General features: G+C 34.8%; 1 protein-coding gene across 1 annotated transcript; it reads left to right on the plus strand.

Moving 5' to 3' along the window:
* The first annotated feature begins 4,165 nt into the window (after positions 1–4,165).
* LOC148847004 (dof zinc finger protein DOF1.7-like) lies at positions 4,166–5,123 on the plus strand. Its single transcript, XM_088950655.1, has one exon. It carries the CDS (start codon positions 4,305–4,307, stop codon positions 4,932–4,934), a length of 630 nt encoding a protein of 209 aa, XP_088806781.1. The 5' UTR covers positions 4,166–4,304; the 3' UTR covers positions 4,935–5,123.
* Positions 5,124–17,397: the final 12,274 nt, after the last annotated feature.

Genomic DNA, 17,397 nt, shown 5'->3' on the forward strand with positions numbered 1-17,397 from the left:
AAGTCGTCATCGGACAGCCCCCCGGAGGTGGCCTCTCCTTGGCGGTTATACACTTCTACTCTCTGCCATGTTAAACTCCATTATGAAAGATGGACCCAAAATGTGCGTTAAGTCAAAATAACTCCAACGTATCTCTGATAAGTCGTTGACTTTAATTAAGTGGAACGTAGAATAGATTCTGCACAGAAAGAAGCTCATCTAGTGGTTGGAAGAAATTTTCTGGAGACATGGAAAGACAGGAGAAAAAGAAGGGAACCTTCTATTCCCATTCATTCATCATCACATCATGGAGCCGGTGAAGAATATCTACTTGACCTCATCAGTCATCACCTTATTCTTTCCAATCCTGTTCCACATCAGTTCAGATATGAGATTTATTCTTGTTCTTCTCGTTTTAATTTTTCCCTTGTTTTTCAAAACCAAGTCGGTTGGAATCCCGGGGGAAGAGCCCAAGAAGGGAATGGTGCAAGTTACAAAACATCTATAATCCCACTTAAGTCTGAAGTTAATAAAGAAACACAGCTAGCCTTACCGAGGCATATGGAATTTAATTGTACAGGACGCAGAGTACAGAGCACAATGGCGTACACCAAATTTCAGGCGTGTGCTTTAGGATGGATAACCATGGATTATTGTGTCAGTCAAGAAGAAAGAACGAGAGAGCACGCCAACTGAGACCCAATGAGCGCTGCATAGATGGATGGATGGATGGACACGACACTGAAGACTAGAGTCACTATACGCAGTGGCACAGTAGACGGAAGTGGACTTTCAAGACTTGTTTCAACGAACTTTCGTCTTAAATTAAATAAAGGTTTTATTTATTTATTACTGCCATTACTATGACTATTGACTGGGTCCCATTCTCAACAGATAAAGAGTGAAAAGGATGGAAAGACCAACGACCCCTGGACTTGGACCGGATTACTGGAACTGGAAGTGGGTCTGAGACCCAACCACTACCGGTACCACGCTCTGCCATGCTTTGTTTCTCAGATGGGGTCTGGACTCTGGCTTACTAATAACAGAACCAGAAACCAGAACCATCGTTCAGTGTTTCTCTCCCTGCAAATACAAACCCAGTCAGACAACCGTACGAGATAGTGATTTTGGTACTTAATCGTCTTTATCTCTACATGAGAAATTGTCTGAAATTCATCATGAATTTTTAATATTTTTCTTAAATTTATCATAACTTTTCAAAACTTGCAGGGAACCCATGTCAGTGAATTATATTTTTCAAACACATCTTCCGTTAGTACACAATTAATGTTTTAAAAGAAATGGCCATGTCAGCATAAATAACAATTTTTATGACCAAATTATCCTTGAATGGCAAGTTAAGGCAAATGATCGTTTAGGTTAGGGTTAGACCTCTTTCTCTCTCTCTCTCTCTCTCTCTCGTTTGAAGGTTGTTATCGCACAGATCTACTAGTTTGAAGATTTGAAAGAAGATGATCAGAAATTTCAAAGATTTTTTTATGTTTTAAAACATTTGCAATGCATTCTTTTGAATAAAAAATGTAAATCCCCATTGGTGATTCTATAAATTTATGCAAAATAAAATATTTTTGTAAATTTTTATCTAATTGTTTGAAATATTTTTTGAAATTTTATTGCAATAATCTTCAGATTCAATGTCTAATTTTTGTTTATTTTTTGAAAAAATCTATCATTTTATTAGTTTGTAATTTTTATTTTTTCTAAAATATATAATTCAAAAGGATATGCTTTTTTTTTGCTTTTTTAGTTAGTATTTTTAAATTTTTATCATTTTATGTATTTTTGTGTAGGTTTTTATTATCTTCTTGAAATTTTCATCACTTTCTTTTGTTTTTACAATTTTTACTTTTTTCTATAATATAGTAATTTCTGTTTTTTTATTTTCTGCAATCTATAAATTTTTCTGTTTTTTTTTTGTTATTTATTTGCAACTTTTGTGTTTTTCTTTAATTTTATGTGTTTTTTCTACAATTTTTATTTTCTGAATTTTTTTTTCAATTTCCATAGTTTTTTTCTTGTAATTTTTGTGTTTTAATGTATTTTATATTTGAAAACATTTTTTGAACATTTTTTCATGTTTTTGTAATTAAAATATAAAAATATATATATGTATTTATATTTTTCTATGAAGAATAAAATGGTAATATATTAACTCTCGTTAATCTATTGAACATCAAGTTAGTAATATGATGAATTTTAAACATTTTAAAAATTTATGATAAATTTAAAAGAAATACTAAAAACTTGAGTTTTAGACAATTTCTCTATCTACATTGATCCTAATCGAGCATCAAAGAAAAGAGGTGGGTAAGGTCGTAAGGAGTAAATAGACTACTGGCTCTTGCCACTTGGTAAGACTGTTGGGACAAAACTTAACAAATAGCCTGAAATTCTGTTATTCACGATGCATTAGCACTTTGTAGCAGCCCGAGCATCTTCATTTTATCGTCCATATCCAGGCACCTTCATTCATAATCATATCGTATTCATTAGTTGGGGGATTAGTGTTCGGTGCTCTCTGCTCTGATAAAAAAAGGGATGTGCCCAAATAAGACTCGGGTGTGAGTACGTTCACTGGTGAAGTGATGGGGCTTAACGTGGGTGACGGCAGCTCAATATTACCACTACTAATGCCCATCCACAATCCGACAGTTGAACGGCCAATGCTGACCGTTTACTAGCCTACGGCCCAGATTATTCATCCTAGAATCTTATCTATTCTCACTGGCGGAGGTTGCTTAAGTTGCACGCAATCGTCAATCTGGTGATTGACGCAATCTGCCCCGTTCTCAACTCAATGAGTCAGTACCCTCTACCCAGCGTCTGCTGGACGTTGGGAGTTTTGGGCATTCAACCAAGTGGCCCACCAATCCATGTCGAGATAGGCCAATAAAGATACACTCTATGGGCCGAGTGGGGTCCATTGCTACCAATAAACATCTTCAAATATTATATGGTTTTTTACCCATTGTGGAGTCTTATCACGAAAATAATTATAAATATTTTTTTAATGTTTAATATCATGATATGGGGCCATAGCCTACATGATACGAGTTCGAATCCTCCACAGTTCCACTCGTAATGGACCCTAGAGAATTCTAAACACTTAATGACTGATTATGCTATGCTACCAATCTTCATGAATAGATTTGTGAAGAAGGAAACCCTAGTTTCTAGTTAGTAGGGTTTGGTGGGTGATTCAATGTTTCAATGAGACAATGAGGGTGTTCATTGAATCATCACTAGTCCTAATTATGGAGAGATAGAAGAAGTTAAATGGATAGAAAATAAAAGGAATGGTGTGCAGCAAGCCATTAGGCCCTAGAATCGACTGGAGCCCACCTTAAACATATCTTACAGCCAATCAGATGGTTAGGTGGGACCATATATGGACGGACGGTTAGGGGGGGCATCTGATGTTTATTATGATGAGGCCACGTGGGTGCCCCATGAAGGTTCCCTGTTGCACAGCACCCTTCAATCAGGATCACTAATTCTGGATTAAGAGCACAAGAAGGCTCAAGGCTTTAGCCAGAAAATTCATGAATCCAGAGAGAGAGAGAGAACAGAACAGAACAGAAGACAAGAGGGTAGATATAGGAAGGGTTGGGTTAGGAACTGGGATTCGTTCTTCCTTCCTTGTTCCTTCTATCCTCCGTGTGAAGGGCAGCAGTCCGATCACTGGCGAGTGGCGACTCTGACCTTTCACTCTCATTCACACGTGCTTACGTAGATTAGATCGTCCGCCCCACGATTTTTGCCCCCAATAACTCTCTCAGTCTCCCTGTTTCTCACGCTTCTTCCGACTCAAAATTTTGCTGGTTTCTTATCCAGGTAAGGAGTTGAGCTCTCGATTCTTTGGATTTGATTGCACGGAAATCAAACTTTGAGACCTCAAATTTTCTGCTGGATTTGACAAATCTGAAGTTTTACAGTTGTTGCCTCCATTGAAATTCATCACCAGAAAATTCTGATTTTTATTTCTAGTTTTCACTGTGTCTTTCCTTTTCTCTAAAATTCCACCTTCCATCTTCCAAGCTTTCTATTTCTTCTTTCCTAAGTTTCTTTCATTTCTACTCTCTTCTTTCTATTAATTGCCTCTGTCTCTGTTTCCTTCTCAAGACCCAGTTCATCTTTCTCTATACGAGAACAAGAGGTTTCATCATTCAAATTCATGGAAGAATCAAAACCCAGTTCCAGAAACCAATTATAAACGATCCATGTCATATTCGTAAGGCCCTGCAGACAGAGACAAAGAAACAGAAATCTAAATTAAGAGCTCCGTTCATTTCTGAAAAGACATGCAAGATCCCTCGACGTTTCAACCAGTGAAGCCCCATTTTCCGGAGCAAGAGCAGCTCAAATGCCCTCGTTGTGATTCAACTAACACCAAATTTTGTTACTACAACAACTACAATCTCTCCCAACCTCGCCATTTCTGTAAGAATTGCAGGCGCTATTGGACTAAAGGCGGCGCCCTCCGTAACATCCCAGTTGGTGGTGGCAGTCGCAAGAACACGAAGCGTTCTTCCAACCCCAAACGCTCCACGTCGTCTTCTTCAACCCAGGACGTAGCAGTTCCGAAGCCAGAGCCTACCGGAACTTTCAGCCCGCCGGTAACCACCATCGATCATGATCGCCGGATGCTCGACATCTCAGGGAGTTTCAGCTCACTGTTGGCCTCAAATGGGCAAATGGGGAACCTGTTAGACGGTTTGAATCCTAGCAGCTCGGGTACTCGCACGTTGCAGTTTGGAGAATTCGCAGAGAATTCAAATTCAAGTTCAATTGAAAACTCCACCTTAGAGTTGCAGGGCAACAACAATCACGAGAGCTTCTTGGGCATTCAGGATGGCGATTCCAGCTGTTGGGGTAGCGGAAATGGGTGGCCTGATCTCGCCATTTACACACCAGGTTCGACCTTTCAGTAGGAGAAAAAACAGAAAAAAGAAAAAGAAAAAGAAAAGATGGGAAAGAACACTTTTTGTTTCTTTTTTATCTTCGTTTTCAATCTATTTTATTTTCTTTTTTGTTTGGTGGAGCTGCTCTACAAATCTGATCTGATAGCATATTTAGCAAATTATGGTAATGGAGAGATGAATACGATTGACTCCGGCGTATGTTAGCGTTTTCTGATGCCTTATTGGTGACATTCCATTCTATGACACTAGCATTTCATATTTCGTGTTGTTTTCTTTGTGTTTCTTTCTGGGGCTTGCTTGTTTGTTTGTGTGTGGAGAAAATGGGCTATTATGGGAATGTTTTCTCTGTTCTTTGGAATACATATATCATGTATTACCATTATTGGCATACTATGTATATAGATGAATACAACTAGACATGGTCATAGGGTTCATTTCATTGATTGATCATGGGTTTGTGGATTTCGCGAATGTAAATCCGTTGATTGCTCTACAGATTGGTCATTGGCGTTCATGAATTTTATTTATTAAATTATAAAAAGATAATTTTGTTGACTGGGGGGAGCTGTTGAATTGGAATTCCATCATCAAATTCTTATGTACCACCAGCAGTTTTTACCAAAAAAAAAAATGTTACACCAGTAGTGAGCAGTGTCATACAAGGGGCGACAATGAGTGTTCATCGTTGAATTGGATTCTCTCTCTCTCTCTCTCTCTCTCTCTCTCTCTCTCTCTCTCTCTCTCTCTCTCGCGTCCCATATTCTTTGTTTCTTTCCTTCTATAATTGTATTATATAAGAAGAATGTCTGACATGGGTGTTAATTGTTTAATCCACCTTGTTCAATTAAGTAAACTAGGGGCAATTGCCACTAGTTCTTGCTAATTTCTTAATGGTGGTGGATTCCGGCTCAGGTCATTGACCCAAACCATTTTCTCAAGAGAGCAAACCATGAACAGAGTTTTGTGTTAATATTTCTTTGAATAGAACTATTCCTCTTAATTTCAAGCAGGGAGCCTGTGCCTGACTGGTTGGATCAGGGGCTACTCATTGAATGGAGTTGGTGCAGTGTCAGGACTCAAGAGGTTGGACCCACCGTTGAAGGATCTTCAATTTTCAAGCATCTGCTTTCAACATTGTTCTTGGGCATCTTCTGAGCTTTCTTACTAACAATTCTCAGTCGCCCAAATCACCTACTGTTGATAAGCAATCATATATTGAGCAGCTAATCTTTGGCTTTGGCCGGGCAGCCAGCCAATAGATAATTCTGCTGTTTCTATCTTCACCACCACCACCGTCGCCGGCAGGCGCAGACGATAATGACGATGGTATGGTTTGCATTTGAGGGGCTTACATCAAGATGGACAGCTAGGTCTTGGATCAACTCCATTTCTATTTAGTTGATGTAATAATAAATTAATCCATGAGCTTGAATCAAGAATTAAAGACCAAAGCTCGGTGCCTCAAAGGAGGGGGAGAAGGGCAAGGACGATGTGCTTATGGACCACCCTAGGTTCTTGAATTCCATGTGCAGCCAACCACAAGTGGGGTCGTTCCATTGAAACTTAGCATCTTGCAATAATGGGGCAGAGGGGTGGTGGGATTCATTTTCTCCACCAATTTATTGATCACCTAAAACCTGATGCTTTGGACCAGAAAAGACCATTACCCATATTTGGTCCCAGCTATATGGGGTCTTCCGGTGAATGGGAAATGGAATCTTGCAAATCTAATGGCTACATGAGGGGAAAATGACAACTCTTCAATTAAATACTGAACCAAATCGTAGGTTTAACCGTATCTGTACTTTGACACGAGACCCTAGGTTCATCAGCCAATTCATTAGGCATTTGTTAGTTTGTTGCCTTTTTTTTTATATTCGGTGTCATGCACCATTAATTTCCCCTTGACCCCTTTTTCCCAAATTGCCGGTTGAGGGATTCGATTTCACATCAACACTGGAACAAACAAACAAACACAGCAACGAGCCAGCCCTCAGTTGGTTTTGTTGCCTTGGATCTAGGGCATGTGACAGAGTGGGTTCAGTTAAATTCAAGTCTGATTAGGACCCATATCTAATAATGATCCCAGAGCTCTACTTCAGTTCCATGATGAAAATGACTAGAGCTCTGTGATTGACTTGGGTTTTTCCTAAAAACAAATCCATGAAGAAGATGGCCAAAGCTCTGTCAGGCTCTGATTTCCAAGAGCTTAATGGGTTGCCTTCGATTTGGGTAGAAGAAGAGGAAGAGCAAATGTATTACCAACTTACCAGCCAGCATGAAGCCCAAAACTTCCAAGAGATTCTCTCTCTTTTGTTTTACTTTAGCTGCCACCGTTTCTCCTCACTCTTCACTTCAAACCAGTCAACTGTCAGCAAGAAACATTAGATAAAATAGATATTTATTTAGAGTTAAAAAAAAAGCAACAGAACATAGATTGCCCATAAATCTGATTAAAACCCTAATAAGCATATAGGCAAATATGTAAATATGATGGATAAATTGTTATATTTATGAAGGTCATATCTATCTATTTTTTAATTTCTATCAATTGAGTAATATCATCATCAATTTATCATCTAAGCCTTATCCTAACTATATGGGGTCGATTACATAATTCTCTTTCGCCATTCTATTTTATTTAGTGTCATATTTATTGCTAAATTCAGTTCTTATACACGTCAAGATTCAGTTATTACCCTATGCTTTTTTTTTTTCAAATTCATTTATATTATTTAATAAATAAATAAATGGTTTTTCAAAAAACCTCTAAACAGGTGTTTTGAACCTGCATCCACGTAACTGCAGCCACTTGGTAAGGTCAGTGGACCTTACATGCACCCTTCTCTATCCTCACTATTACATACCTTAAATATGGATATAATACATGATATTGGATCAACTCACTATTACATACCCTATTTCTGTCTCTTCTATTAGAGGACCTTTAAACTATGCTTGATTGGAAAGTATAAACTTAAGTTGAGAGAAAGTTCTTAATACACTTCGTAAAATTTATTATTAAGAACTTTTTTCTCAACTTTTTGTTATTGATACACCCAACATGCACAAACAGACATATCAGGTGCTTTGGCACTCAATAGTTTTTTTTGTTTTTCTCAAAATTGTTTCTAGGAGCTGATTTTAAGCCTGCCCACTCCGTAAACTGACCAAAATCTGAAATGATCTCATCCACATAAAATCACAGCCACATATAGGGAACATCTCAATTGTCCGTCGTCTTTATAGTTTGTACAACCGTGTGGGATGAGGATCATCAAATGGAATAGTGGTGGAGCCTGGAGGTGGCCCACACATGCTATCGTGTGTGAGCACATGGGAGACCATGAAAAAATCAATATGGCTTGCCACTTAACCTTGTTACAACTTTTACTTATAGCTTGCGTGCCATAAAGCCACACTGGCTATTATTTCTTGTTTCCAATAATGACTGCACAAAATTTCCCCCAAGACTCTTGTTCTAAGTTCTTACTGGCTAAGAAGGAGAAATGCATGCATGTGGCCTTGACTTGACATTGGGATCCTAATCCTAGGGTTTGGTGTAAATATCCTTGAAAACAACCAATACCTTAATCTAAACATTATTGCAGATTAATGCCTAAGAGTTGGATATCTCTCACCATCACTCACATAACGGAAGTCTAACCCTAATACCTCTTTTGTATTAGACTGTTAGTGTAAGCTAACATATATTTTGTTATAGATTGTAGAGTATAGACTCGACCTACACCTATGGCTGGGCTATGGACCATCGTTTTGTGTGGTTGCTCTCGGTGGCTTGCTATATACAGGGGGAGCTTAACCAAATATTATGGTTGTGTTTGGTATTATTGCAGTTTTTTCATGAAACGGTTTGGAGTTCATCAATAGAAATTGATAAAAAAGATGAATTGTCATTTATGAAAAAAAAAAATCACTTCAACTGATGAAAAATGCATGTGGGGACTGATCACTGCTGTTTAGACTTAATATTTCAAGTGACAACATCAATTTGTATTGATCAACCAAAACCTTTTTGATTATATGACAATGCAACTCATATTTCAATACCAATTTATACCTATCATACCCAAACCTTTGATGAACAAACAGCAATTATACCAAACACAATCTATATTATTTGAGTTCGGTCTGACAGAAAAACATGAACTTCAAGTTCAGTTCGAGTTTGTTTTGAGACGGTAGTTTGGACTTTGAATTTCTAAGTGTTCAACTAAATTAGAAATTAAAAATATTATGTCTTGAATCTTGATCATGTAAGAGCTTTAAAAGTTAAGCTTAATTTTGATCGAATTTTGCTTTAAATTCGATTTGGATCGGACCAAGCTCGAATAACTCACAAAAAACTAAACTTATATCCACTCAGATAACTATTGCTATTGCTAATGTTTGTCACAATAAATATTGCCAGGCGGCCCATGCCAAACACTAAGGCTGAATTTGGAAGGGTCTAGTTTAAAAAGAATACAAATGCAAATATGTAAAATATAAATAATATAAAATAATATAAAATATAAGATTTTGAAAACGTACATATTTGCATTTGTACTCCTTCCAAAATGAGCCTAAATAGTGATATAGGTAATAGAGACAAAGAGAACAACAGTAGCCGTAGCTGCAATAAACACAAGCAACATCAATTTTATTCAACAAAAACTGTGTTGACTTTTGCTTTTTCTTTTTCACGCACAAACATCTATCTGGCATATTATAAAAGAGACAAAACAAATGCAGATCAAAAAAATGTTGATGGGATTGATGAGTGGTGGGATGAGACAATTTCAAATTTTCATTTGTACATAAAATTAATGGATCGATTTATTTCCATTAATGACGAATTAAATTTCACTTAATTATGCCACAATAAGATGGCCAACGTTTCATTGAATCATGTATATGTTCAAATTACGAATTTCACACGATTGATGCTACATCTTGGCTTAGCTATTAGCTAGGCAATCTCAAGCTCGGATTAGCTGCATCTGATGGGTGTATTAGGGGCTATTTAATTAATAATAACGTTCCACATCAGCCATGCAAATGAAGTGAAAGATTGAAGTGGCCAATCTCGATTTTGATTCTTGATCTATTAATTTACTGTTTTCGATTTGCAATTGGTTTCTACCGAGTCCCGATATTGTGCCTATTGAATCAGACCTGATTGTTTCGAGAACCAATTAATTAGGTTTTGAGTCTAAAATTACATATCAAGATTTGGATCAATTCTGATTCTTTAATATTTCTTGTCCGATTGATTCTGATTCTATAAAGACCCAATTCATTGACAGTTCTACTGAGACCATAGTCAGAGGCCACAGTCAACAAGATTGCAATTAATTCTAACTTGGCTATTTCTCGGGTTGAAGTCATTTTGTAGTACACGTGGCAAGGTTTTTCATAAATTTTTTAAGAACAAACAAATACCAACAATGCGTAGTCGTTGTGTGTTAATGTGAACACTTGAAAATCATAAATCCTCTCTAACCAGTCTATTCAGTATTCAGTAGTCCCCACGCGGTGAGGTGAGGGTGGGTTGGGTGGAGTTTGCTTTCACAGCCAAACGTACCTAAATTGCAGCGTCAATGAGAAGTTCCATTGAGGAATAACGAAAAGGAGTACTTCGAGCCCGACAAAAGAGCTCCAGTTGTGTGTCGGGTGGATCAGATCTGACCCATACAATACAATACAGATACAAATATGGCATGATGACCTTCTATTCGAAAGAGTAAAGCCTCTATCAGCTCTGTTGCATTCAGGGAAAATCAAGGAAGCTGCCATTTGGGCCACTTCTTTTGTCCATTCCTCCATTCTGGTCTGTAAACACAAGAGGAAAAGAATGATGAACCACACCTGCATGTCAAATATGTCGGACACCGCCACAAAAATCTTGCAAGTTTATTCTTCTCAGCCTTAATTCCAACTATTTGGGGTTTGCTACATGAATCATGTTTTGGTGTGATTATGTATTTTTTGTCAAATTGTAAGTTTTTAGATCATTTCTTATTGCTTCAGACCACTTCTTTGCTCTTTCCCTTTCTTTCTTAAAATGTGAAAGAAATTTCTTTTGTTGGAGAAATAGTATAAAAGTCATTATATTATAGCTTTAATGTCAACTTTAATGGCTGCTATAATGGTCATATTTGAGTATTTAATCCATTTCTAATTATAAGGATTGAAAATATAATTTTAATTATTACTTTCCACCTTATTTAATTACCTCTCATTAAGTCTTATACTTAAAGGTATTAACTCACATTTTCTCTTATTAAATCTTATATTTAAATTATTTTTCACCGATAAATGGTACTAATTAGATCTATGTCAATATTTTTAACAATATAAGCTCATATATTTTAAAACTGGCTAAAAGTATAAAAATATAAAATAAATATGGAAAAATTGAACAAATATATAATTCTATATTTACACTACTATATATTAAAATATAAATAAGATTGTGAAATTTTCTTGACTAAAATCAATGTTTTAAAAATGACCCAAAAACGGAACCACTTTGGCTTTCTATTTCCAAGTCAGTGGTTCAGCCATTGCTACAACACCACTTGTCATCTTCTTACATCTCTCTAAATCTCTCTCAAATCACAAATCTTTTGATTCATTGGTGTATCTCATATTTTAATATAAAATTGGTGTTTGATCTCTCATCTCTTGCATTAATTTTTCAATTTCTTCATTAAAGTTGCAATTACTTTATTGTTACAAATTAAAAAGAATCACAGAAATGAGAAAATCCAAAATCAAAATGGAATAACTAAACCTCTAACTAATTTTGGCCACTGGGAATAATTGAAAAAGATTTTGAGATATGAAAGTTTCTTTTATCATTTTTATTTTATGTTTTCTATCTTAAAAATAAATAAAAAAATTTAGAACTAGCTTGAAAGCAACCCGAGAATCGTTAACTGAGTCAAACATTTTAACAGTTAAACTGTCTGGATCAGCAATTCTCTTACCATTTCAGTGGTTTTTTTTTTTTTTTTTTGTAAAATAGCAGTTTAGGGCCAAAATAAAACTAGGGACTTGACCAGTTCTCAGGCCAAAACAGGGCCAAAATAACTGAGTCAAAGCAGTTTAGTCCCTATCTACTAGTTTTCAACTCATTCAATTCCCTCTATTTAAATCTTACATTTTTTATAAATGAACAAAAGAAAAAATATCTATACTATATATAAAAGTGCAAATGCAGAGTGGAAGTTTTTTTTACTAAAATTTTCCTTTATTTCTTTGTTTGAGAAAAGGCATTAAAGTCATTTTATTACAACTTTAATGACAACTTTTGATGGCTATTAAAATGCCCATATTTGTCTATGTATTACATCTCTAATTGTAAGGGTTGAAAATTTAACTTCAATTATTACTTTCCACCTCATTTAATCCCTTTCATTAAGTCTTATATTTAAAGGTATTAACTCTCATTTTCTCTTATTAAAACATATATTTAAGTTATTTTTCACCAATAAATGGTACTAATTAGATCTATATTAATATAAATTCATATATTTTAAAACTGGCTAAAAAACAAAAAACATTCTCTATCCAAGTGATGGTTAAATAATTCAACCATTCGAATCAAATTGATAAGCCTATGAAGTCATAGTTAGGTAAAAAAAATTTAAAATAGAAATAAATATAGAAAACTATAAAATTTTAGACACATTTATGATACTTTTATTAATCAAATTAAAAAATAATAAGTGTAATGAAAATGATTTTTTTTTGTTGATAATGAAAATGAAATACATACTTTAGAACTAACCAAAAATGAAATTATTTTACTATTTGGCAAAGACCAATAGTTCAACTTTTAGGTCAAATGTATTAGCATTTAATGTCGTAAATAAATAATAAAAATTAAAAAAAAATATAACATATATAAATGAAAAAATACATAAATGTTGCAAAAAACATTCAAGCACATGTATAATATTAGTTAATTATCATATTAAACAAAAAAATAAGTATGACATGTCGGGATTATTTTTACCCAGAAATATAAAAAATTGAACGCATCTATAACTCTATATTTACACTATTATTAAAAATATAAATAATATTGTGGAACTTTCTTTTGACTAAAATACTCATTTTTGAATTTAGTCTATGTTTAATTGTGATATTTAATTTGTAAATTAAACTATTAATTTTCACCTCATTCAATTCCTTCTATTTAAATCTTACATTTTTTTATAAATGAACAGAAAAAACACCAAAAGTATAAAATATTATAAAAAGAAGAATCTAACCAAACCGATAGACCTGTCAATGATACTTGAAACTTCACAACTCGATCCGATTATCACATATTTAGATGAAGTGTTTATGTAGTCATATTTGGATTTTGCAATATGAATCCGATTAGTAATAAAAAGCAAAAACATATAAAAACAAAAAAATAAAAATATATATTTATAGAAATTTTTGGATACACTATTACTATTATTATCACCATCTAGAATTTTCACATGCAAAGCACATACACGCTTATTCCTAGTTGTGCTTTCATTTTGCCCCTAAACTTGTAATAAATCACTTTTTCTAACAGATGTTTAGATGGTCACCTATGCATAAGAATAGGATTTGAAATAAAGTCATACAAAAGAACCTTCCAATAGTTCCAATAGGTGATATAATGAGAGAAAATAGATTGAGATTGTTTGATAAAGTGCATAAAAGGAATTTCAATAGATAGTCATAGATTCAAAAAGAAATTATAAACAAAAATCTAATTCAATAACAATCTTCTTCAATCAAAATAACATTCTTAGCTTAACTCATCCATCTTCCTGTGTAAGCTTATTCAATGCAAATATATGAAAAAATCATCTAAAAATTATCTTATCAACATTTAATTAATTAAAAAAAACTCAATTAGTATAACTATCTGCTAACACAATATTTATATATAATAGCAATGATTTTAAAACCAAACCAGTCATCAAATAAAAAAGGGGTCGGGTTTAACCAGAAAATTGTTGAACTTGTCATCCTAACCAAATTCAAGATACAGGTGCAATTAGGGTAGACTCGGGTTGAATTTGATCAAAATTTGAATGGACCCGACCCAAAGGCCCAAGCATAAGATAGTGTAAAATGTTAATTCGGGCCAACTCGAATTGCAATCCTAATTCAAACTCCTCATAATCAAGTTAGAATGTTGATGCCAATAGATTGTGGATCAAAGAAAGCATAGTTAAAGGAGGTGTTCATAAATTGTCGTTTCTACAAATTTAAGCAAGCATACTTAAATAAACCAAGTCATGGAGAAAGTCTAATATAGAAGGAAAATGTCTTAGAAGTGTGACCTACATTCAAAAAATCAAATATAGGAATTCTGAAAAACTTGTTTTTTGTTTGACTTATAAGCTAGTTCTAGATCATTTTTCCCCTTTTGGAAGCGCCTCCTAATTCTCATGCGATTTGTGGAATCATTTGAAGTTAAAAGAAATGGTTTTCTTGAAAATGCTTTTATGGGTAAGTAGTTCTTAGGATATGGTTTGCTTATTGTTTGGGTTGCACACAAGGGAAACCATTTCCACTTTTTTACTTGCAGTATGACACTTAAAAAAAAAAAAAGGAAATATCATTTTGCACGAAAGATGGACACATTGAAAAAAAAAAGGAATTTTTTGAGAGGAATTCTACTTCCACCCAACAAAACATAATGGATTTTATCTTCTTTGGTGGGAAAATTGTTAGATCCTATTCAAGATTTTTTCCCAAATCTTCTTTACCACTCAAAATTTCCATTGTCCTTATATACATCTTGTACTCCCTTGGAAAATGAAAAGTTAAAAAATGTTTTTAACAGTTAGGCATCATTAGGCACCACACAAGTTGAATTGTTGAATAGTAGGAAAAAAAACACCTAAACAATGGCGCCTCACATGCACATCTCATCATGCATTGGGAACATCTCCTGTATTAATCATGGGGAGATGTTCCCAATACATGAGTGGGCGGTATTGTGGAGCGCTTGTGTGGTGCTCCCTATGGAGCATCGATCTGATCTCGAAATAAACATCAAAAAGGTGTTCCTCTAACTAGTAACTTTCACATAACTCCAAAAAGAAATGTTATTTGATAAATACTTTAACCAAATAACATTTCAATTTTCATTAGGGGAAACACCTATGTGGTGTTGAATTGTTCCACTTTTCAAATAAACTGCAATGAAATTAATCAAATACCATCTTAGTGACTCACGTTCCTCCTTCAGCGTTCTCAAAATGTTGGTCTAAGTGACGAGCTAACGTCTTCAAAATATGTTGATCTTAATCCCATGATAAATGTAGGGATGCAACTCGGATTGGCCCAAGTTAGTGTAAATACACTACTTTAGGTTTGGACTTTAAAGCTAAGTTCATTCAAATTTTGACAAAAGGTCAATCCAAGCATGTTCAAATTGCATCCCTAAATAAAAGTAATGTATCATTCAAAACTCAAATGGTTGCAAACTAGAATGTTGCCACACGCAACATAGGAATCTAGATTTGATAATGTTCCTAACATGCGGCAGTAGTGTTTTATGCACGTGATGTGGCCAGTGTTTTGTAATCAACAGATCCAAATTGCAATAGAAAAAACTTTGGATGTTTACATCCTGAATCTCATACCCACTAGACATTACTACTACGCCTAGTATTGGGAACATCTTCCAATGAATGACAAGGGAGATATTCTTAATGCACACCTATAGTGTGGTGTGGGTGTAGACATCAACACAATTTGTGGTTTGAAGATTTGAGCTAGTGTAATAGGGATACCCACACATTATTTCTATTCCAAATGTCCTAATTACAAACTCTTCCTACTTCCCTTCCTACAAGACACTACTACAATGTATTAGGAACATTTCCCCATGAAGGACGACAGGGGAGATATTTGTAGCTAAAGTCTACTTGGGTAGTGATGTGGGAAGAGTTTGTGGGCAGGAGATCCTAACTTTGTAAAAACGAATCTACATATGGCACATTTGAACCTGGATTTTCTGCAAACAAAATTCTGCTCACATAGCATATAGTCACAGTTCAAGAATATCACATGTACCTTTATCTTAAATTCATGGCAATATGCTACTAATATATGGTGAGACTCCTATGCTTTTGATAATGTGTGTAGAAAATCCCGTTGTGACACATTATCTAACATAGGGCTTAATTAGTCCTTTTGACCAATAAGAGACTGAGTTTGAATCACCTACCGACAAAATATGTTCCAATACCCTACCAACATCATCTAACACTGTATATCTCATACATGATGGGTACCACTTTTATGATGAGCCTCAGTTTTATAATGAAATGTGTGGTGTCTTGGCAGAGATCCCACCTCCAAGAGAATATTGATCATAAATAACTAAATATTTCTTTAGCCACCTTATAATAATGTGTCATGCGAATGACGTTACAAAAACAGCCTACACTGTTTTTAGTTTTTACTATTACCCAATGTACAAAGGGGTCTATGCAATTTAATGGAGTTCAGATCTGCTAACCACGGCACATTGTTGGCCATGTGCATCCTGTCGCACATTAGTAACATTTGTTGTACTTTAAGGCCCTATTTGTCAATGTTCTTACATGTTCATGTTCTTTTAGAAATTCTTGTTCTAAGATAATAATTTTATTTCTTGCTCTTCAGGAGTAACAAATACGTTTGGCAAATTATTCTTCGAGAATGAATTTTTGTTCTATAGGAACATAAATAGCATTTGGATAATGAAACTATTTCTTAACATCAGTTTTGCAAATCTACCCACATTAGGCCTAAAATTAACCATAAAAAACACATGTCATTATCATAACGATGTCTTCGTATTGTCACCACCAAATCCTTGATCACTTAAGGATCAAAACAAAACATACAATCAATAAAACAAAAGCCCAACATGCCATGATGCAACAACACCCGCAAGCAGTGTTGGCTACAAATTGATCCCTATTTCATGCAATTGGTTCTTTTCGCACTTCAACATGTCTGCCACCATCATGAGGTATGAATTGGTCATTGTGATGTGTTCATGTTGTCACCACCTAATCCTTGATCACTTGAGGATCAAAACAAAATATACAAGCAATAAAACAAATGCCCAACATGTCATGATGCAACAACACCCGCAAGCAGTAATGGCTACAAATTGATCCCTATTTTGTGCAATTGGTTCTTTTCGCACTTCAACATGTCTGCCATCATCATGAGGTATGAATTGACCTACCCAAATGAAATTATTTTCTTGTGCCTGCTTATTTAAAAAAAAAAATCTATTATTAAATACCCAAAATATTTCATAACAAAAACATATAATCGATAAGAGATGTACTAATTCAGTAGGGCATCAATAGAACCACCGTCCATAATTTCTTTTCGTTTTTGCCTTAAACAGATGCATCCGGCAATGTCCACAAGCAAAAATTAGGCATTGATTTCTTAA

The sequence above is a fragment of the Nelumbo lutea genome, chromosome 6 (genome assembly GCF_056320005.1).
Source record: "Nelumbo lutea isolate HS-2025 chromosome 6, American lotus-T2T, whole genome shotgun sequence".
Classification (NCBI taxonomy): Eukaryota; Viridiplantae; Streptophyta; class Magnoliopsida; order Proteales; family Nelumbonaceae; genus Nelumbo; species Nelumbo lutea.

Excerpts from the sequence above, each read along its gene's own strand:
- LOC148847004 (XM_088950655.1), top strand. The coding sequence starts at position 4,305 with ATGCAAGATCCCTCGACGTTTCAACCAGTGAAGCCCCATTTTCCGGAG.